Source organism: Natrix helvetica (assembly GCF_964273705.1).
Source record: "Natrix helvetica genome assembly, chromosome: 5".
In the NCBI taxonomy this organism is placed as follows: Eukaryota; Metazoa; Chordata; class Lepidosauria; order Squamata; family Natricidae; genus Natrix; species Natrix helvetica.
In genome coordinates, this window is record NC_138551.1 from 91,998,982 (window position 1) to 92,005,181 (window position 6,200).

Consider the following 6,200-nt stretch of genomic DNA (forward strand, 5'->3'; position numbering starts at 1 on the left):
GGTGAAATTCAGCAGGTTCTGACCAGTTCTGGAGAACCAGAAGTGGAAATTTTGAGTAGTTCGCAGAACCGCTAAATACCACCTCTGAATGGCCCTGCTCCCATCTATTCTCTGTCTCCCGGGTCCCCAGCTGATCGGAAGGAAATGGGGATTTTACAATATTCTTCCTCTGCCATGACCACCAAGCCAAGCCCGCCAAGCCATGCCCACAGAACCAGTAGTATAATATTTTGAATCCCATCACTGGATACAATGTTTTGTCTCTAACTGACAGGACCTAACATGTCTTGGTTGACTTAAAAGCTAAGCCATGTCAGATTTGATTGGCACTTAGATAAGAGACCATCAGAAAATCCCAGAGGAATGGACTAAACAGGGAGTTTTAAAAAATCCAAATGAAGGACATTACAGAAGAGTTAGAATAACAGAAAGACAGAGTTGGAAGGGACCTTGGAGGTCTTCTACTCCAACCCTATTCCATTTCAGACAAATGGTTGTCCAATCTTTTTTTTTTTTAACTTCCAATGTTGGAGCACCCCACAACTTCTGGAGGCAAGTCATTCCACTCTTTAATTATTCTAACTGCCAGGAAATTTCTCCTTAATTCTAAGTTGCTCCTTGATCAGTTTCCACCCATTGCTTCTTGTTCTACCCTCAGGTACCTTGGAGAATACTTTGACTCCCTCTTCTTTGTGGCAACCCCTGAGATATTGGAAGACTGTTATCATATCTCCCCTAGTCCTTCTTTTCATTAAACTTTGTTGTTGTTCTTAGTTGTGAAGTCATGTCCAACACATCATGACCCCATGGACAATGTTTCTCCAGGCCTTCCTGTCCTCTACCATCTGCCGGAGTCCATTTAAGCTCACACTGACTGCTTCAGTGACTCCATCCAGCCACCTCATTCTCTGTCGTCCCCTTCTTCTTTTTGCCCTCAATCTTTCCCAGCTTTAAGCTTTCCTCCAATGTGTCCTTCATTAAACCAGACATACCCAATTCCAGCAACTGTTCTTTATACATTTTAGCCTCCAGTCCCCTAATTATCTTTGTGGCTCTTCTCTATGCTCTTTCTAGAGTCTCAGGGGTTTTTGTCATAAGTCGGTCATGTGCGATAAACATCCTATTTGACAATATAATTTCTTTAGTGGATAAGAGGACCGCAGAGGTTATAGTGTATCTCAATTCCAGCAAATCTTTTGACAAGGTTGCACAGATCTAGGGAGATTCTCCATCATCCAGGTCATGGTTATCCCAAAGGTGCTTTTTTCAAAAGGCAACTAGACTTTCCGATTTTTCCTTGAAGATGTTTCACTTCTCATCCAATAAGATTCTTCAATTCTGAAGATTGTTCTCCTTTGGCGAAGGAGATTTTTTGTCTCAAGCTTGTTTTACTTGAAGCTGGTCTACTTGGTGATGGCCTTGGTGCCTTTGGTGATGGTGTGCTTGGCCAGCTTGCTGGGCAGAAGGAGGTGCATGGCTATCTGGATCTCACGGGAGGTGATGATAGAGCATTTGTTGTAGTGGGCCAGGTAGGAAGCTTCAGCCACGATGTGCTTGAAGATGTCATTGACGAAGGAGTTCATGATGCTCATGGCCTTGGAGGAGATGCTGGTGTCAGAGTGGACCTGCTTCAGCACCTTGTAGACATAGATGGGGTAGCTCTCCTTGCTGCTCTTCTTGCACTTCTTTTCCCCCTTCTTCTGTGTCTTGGTGATGGCTTTCTTGGAGACCTTTTTGGGCACAGGATCTGACTTGTCTAGTTCAGGCATCTTCAATGCCTTCTCGATCTTCCCTTAAGAAGGTGGATGTGAGGGCGATCTGGCTGAGATATCTGTCACCCCATTGATCACCAGGGTTGTTCTTCTCTTTTGTGTTCCTCAGAACTGAATAAGATTCTTGGATGAGGGGCAGAATGTCTTCAAAAAAAAAAAAGCCCAATTGTCATTCGGGGAAAAAAATTATCCTTGGGGCATAAAGGTTAAGAGTACAATTGTTAAACTCCTACCATGGAAATCCAAAGGAGGAGCAAATGGCATCAGGACTACATGATCACACACATATGATATAGTTTGCATCATTTCCATGCTGATGTCATCACAGATCTGCCATCATTAGGACTTATGGCACAGTGGTTAGAGGGCAGTACTGCAGGCTACTTCAGCTGACTGCTAGCTGCAATTCAGCAGTTCAAATCTCACTGGCTCAAGGTTGACTCAGCCTTCCATCCTTCCGAGGTGGGTAAAATGAGGACCCAGATTGTTGGGGGCAATAGGCTGACTCTGCAAACCACTTAGTGAGGACTGTAAAAGCACTGTGAAGAGGTGCATAAGTCTAAGTACTATTGTTAAGTACTATTGCTATTATACTCAGGGTGTCAGGGTTCCAAAAAACACCCCCAATGAAATAAAACTCCAAAGCTTGGGTTTCCTCAAAGTTCCACTTTATTACAGATGTCATGCTTGCACATCTGGGAAAACCCGAATCTGAAGTTGAAAGTTCAAGATCCTGCCCCAACACCCACAAGTCCATCACATGGTCTAATCTTTCACTGCCACGAAGACAGATTCCTCCCATCCACATCCGATCAGCTGCAGGGACAAAAGTGACCTTGGCTTTCTAAGAAGAATGTTATTATGGCTACACATCACCCAACTTTGTATAATCTCCCCTCCCATTTTCCCACAATAGAAAGTGTGGCAGGCCTGAAACCCAAAAAGAAAAGATGGCTTGCAGGCCTGACACGGGGCCTGTGACTCCTTCTAGGTACCTAAGCAGCAGTTCCACAGAAGGAAATGGGAAAGACACAAAAAGATATCGATGGACAAAATGACAAAACAAGCAAAAGAACTGCATCAAAATAGAGGGACGAATCTCCCAGCCAACAGTATAATCCCTCTAATTCCAAATGCCTTCTTTGTTATTGCTGCTCTGATTTCTATTAATCTGTTGTTTGTAGGATAGTTCAGCAAACAGTTTAAAATCATGGATTGCCTACACGTTGTGCCCAGTGCATTGGGGACGAGTGGTAACCTCTCAACATTGCCATGGCAACATGTCTTCTTCCTGTTTATATTGTGCGGCGTGAGCGAAAAAGGGAGAGCCACATGCTGCCAATTGCACCTTGTCTCTGCCTCTAGCAAGGATGAGAATAATTCATTTCCCAATGAAAACTACGACTGCTGTTACTATTGCTCTTACAATCTTTTTAGGCTCTTTCTGTTTTTAGGCTAGAATTTATCCAGCGTTTGTAAGTTACTAAAGACATTTCCTCACCGGTGATATACGATAACATCTTCACAGTGGGACTCAGCCATCACTGAAATAATAGACAAGTTGGTCTTCACTGCTGTTATTTTGACATAACGATGGTTGGATGATGCTAAAAGGTTAGGTAGTAGAAATGACTTCATGGTCTCACCTGAAGGAGGAGGTTTCCACCATTACTAAAATTCCGACCTCTTCAGGTTACGACAATGATAGGAGGCCTTCACAGAGGTGTGGCTGTGTATTCTTCCCAAAATAGGACACAATTTCCTAACCTCCACAACAGTGGTGGGTTGCCAATATTTTTACTACCAGTTTGGGTGAGTGCACAATGCTTCTGTCCATGTGCAGAAGCATCCGGGCGGGTGGGTGGAGCCTCCCCCCACCGCTACTACCGATTCGGCTGAACCGGGCTGAACTGGGAGCCACCCACCTCTGCTCCACAACCTAACTATGTGCTTAATATGTGTAGATACATAATTTTGGAAACTCAAATAGAATTACACTGGGTATCTGGCACAAGGAACCAGGAAAAGAGGTTGAGTTCAGAACACTAAAAGTTTATTACATCTTACCTATACATACAAGAATCTGATCTACTAATGGCCAAGTCAAACTGGTACTAGATAATTGTCAATGGAATTCACGTGGGGTGGCTGGACTTGGGTCTCTTGTGGCTGTGTAAGGATTCCAAACTGATGATGCACTTGAACCCACCTTTGGGCTCTTCCTGATCATCTTCAACATGGGGATTTTTTTTTTTTTTGCACTGGATGCTTTCCAACTGTTGATGCACAACTGAGGCTCTTCATCCTTAGTGTTGATGGAAATTCACATTCTCCATAGACAGAGAATTTAAAAGACAAAGGCTACTCTTTGAAGACAGCAAAGTCCACATTTTGGACAGAGAGGACTGCTGGTTTGAAAGAGGGGTCAAAGGGGCCATCTATGTCAAAATTGAACAGCCCTCTCTCAACCAAAGGAGAGGGATACAACATCATCTATCTCCAGTCTACGACACAGTCCTTTCAGCAGTTCCAAGAAAGTTCCATGCCCATTTGCATTATTCAGGTGACGCTGAGGACACAGAGAAACCCCCAAGTGGCCTCAATGACTGTCTAAAAGAATGCAAATGACTAAAGAATATAAATCCTTCCTTTCCCCACCATCCAGTCAGAGATGAAGAAGCTTCTTGAATGAGAAGCAAAACGTCTTCAAAGAAAAACAAGAAAGTCCAGTTGCCTCTTGAAAAAACACCTTTGGGAATCTTCATCCTTAAGAGTCAACCTTGTAAGAAATGTGTTCTTCAAACCCAACTTGGACAAGGCACAAGCAGAGAACATCTTCAATTAAAGGATCTCTGCTAACAGGGGAACAGTAAACTGCTTTATAAGACATTTAAGAACATAGAAGATGGGGTATTAGATTCTTACAGAACAAGCTGATCCTTTAATACTTCATTGATTATGAATCCAGTGTTTTAAACTGAGATCAGTTTATCCTCTATAAAGATCAAAGGAATAACCATTGTGAATTCACTCATTAATAGATTTCTATCACACCTTTATTTTGTACAACTCAAGGAAGCTCACATAATGCCTTCAGCTCCTATTTTCCAATCAAACACGTGGATTGGGCTGAGGGAAACAGTGACTGGTCCAAAGTCACCCAAGTGTCCTCTTTTGCAGATCCAATAAAATCTGAAAAAGAGACTTGTATAAAATCTTGAAGAAATCCTAGTTTGCATTAACAGAGGGATACAATCAAGATCAAGTGAGGTACTAATACTACTCTAAAAAGCCTTAGTAAGACCACACTTAGAGACCCGGGGGCTCAGTGGCTCAGTCGCTAAGACGTTGAGCTTGTCAATCAGAAGGTTAGCAGTTAGGCGGTTTGAATATCTAGCACCACATAATGGAGTGAGCTTGTCCCAGCTTCTGCCAACCTAGCAGTTCGAAGGCACGTAAAAATGCAAATAGGAAAATAGGGACCACTTTTGGTGGGAAGGTAACAGCGCTCCATGCGCCTTCGGCATTTAGTCATGCCGGCCACATGACCACGGAGATGTCTTCAGACAGTGTTGGCTCTTTGGCTTTGAAACAGAGATGAACACCGCCCCCTAGAGTTGGGAACAACTAGCACATATGTGCGAGGGGAACCTTTACCTTTATCAAAAATGATGTAGGGCCTCCTGCTTGGGTGGGGGGGGGGGGGTTGGAGTAGATGACCTGCAAGGTCCATTCCAACTCTGTTCATCTGTTTTTAAAACTCTGTGTGATGGGAGATGGTGGCTGTTTTCCTGCTTATGGCTTTCTCAGAAGCATCTGGTCACTGTAGAAACAGCTGGTGTGAAGTCATAATTTGTTGATCTAATCCTGCATCCTGCAGGGCCCCATTTAAAATGTTGTGATGCTGTCAGACACCCCTGAATAAATGTTTCAGGATGTTTAAAGTTAGCAAGAAGCTCTGTGTGGTTCTATTCAAATTCAATGTGTTAATTTAGCCTCTTTGTGATAAATAGCAGGCTTTGAAGCAGTCCTTCCTTCCTTTCCTCTCTCCCTTCATTTTCCCCCTTCCTTTCTTTCCTCCTTCCCTCCCTTCATTTGTTTCCTCTCTTCCCCTTCCTTTCCCCCCTCCCTCCCATCCTCCCTTCATTTCTTCCCTCCCTCCCTTTCTTAATTTCCTCCCTCCCTCTCTTTCTTCATTTCCTTCCTCACTCCCTTCATTTCTTTCATCCCTCACTCCCTTCATTTCCCCCCTTCCTTCCTTCCTTTCCTCCCTCCCTCCCTTAATTTGTTTTCTCTCTCCCACCCTTCCTTTCCCCCTCCCTCCCTTCATTTCCTCCCTCCCTTCCTTCCTTTCTTCATTTTCTCCCTTTCTTCCTTTATCTTTCTCCCTCCCTTTTCTCCTTGCTTTTCTCCTTCCCTTTCTCCTTC

At 43.7% G+C, this 6,200-nt stretch overlaps 1 protein-coding gene across 1 annotated transcript; it reads right to left on the reverse strand.

Annotated features, from left to right (window-relative positions):
* Positions 1-1,403: 1,403 nt before the first annotated feature.
* On the reverse strand, positions 1,404-1,769 carry LOC309392678 (histone H2B 7-like; the record flags this gene model as incomplete). Its single annotated transcript, XM_081954106.1, has 1 exon — positions 1,404-1,769. The coding sequence occupies one exon, from the start codon at positions 1,767-1,769 to the stop codon at positions 1,404-1,406; it is 366 nt and encodes a 121-aa protein (XP_081810232.1).
* Positions 1,770-6,200: the final 4,431 nt, after the last annotated feature.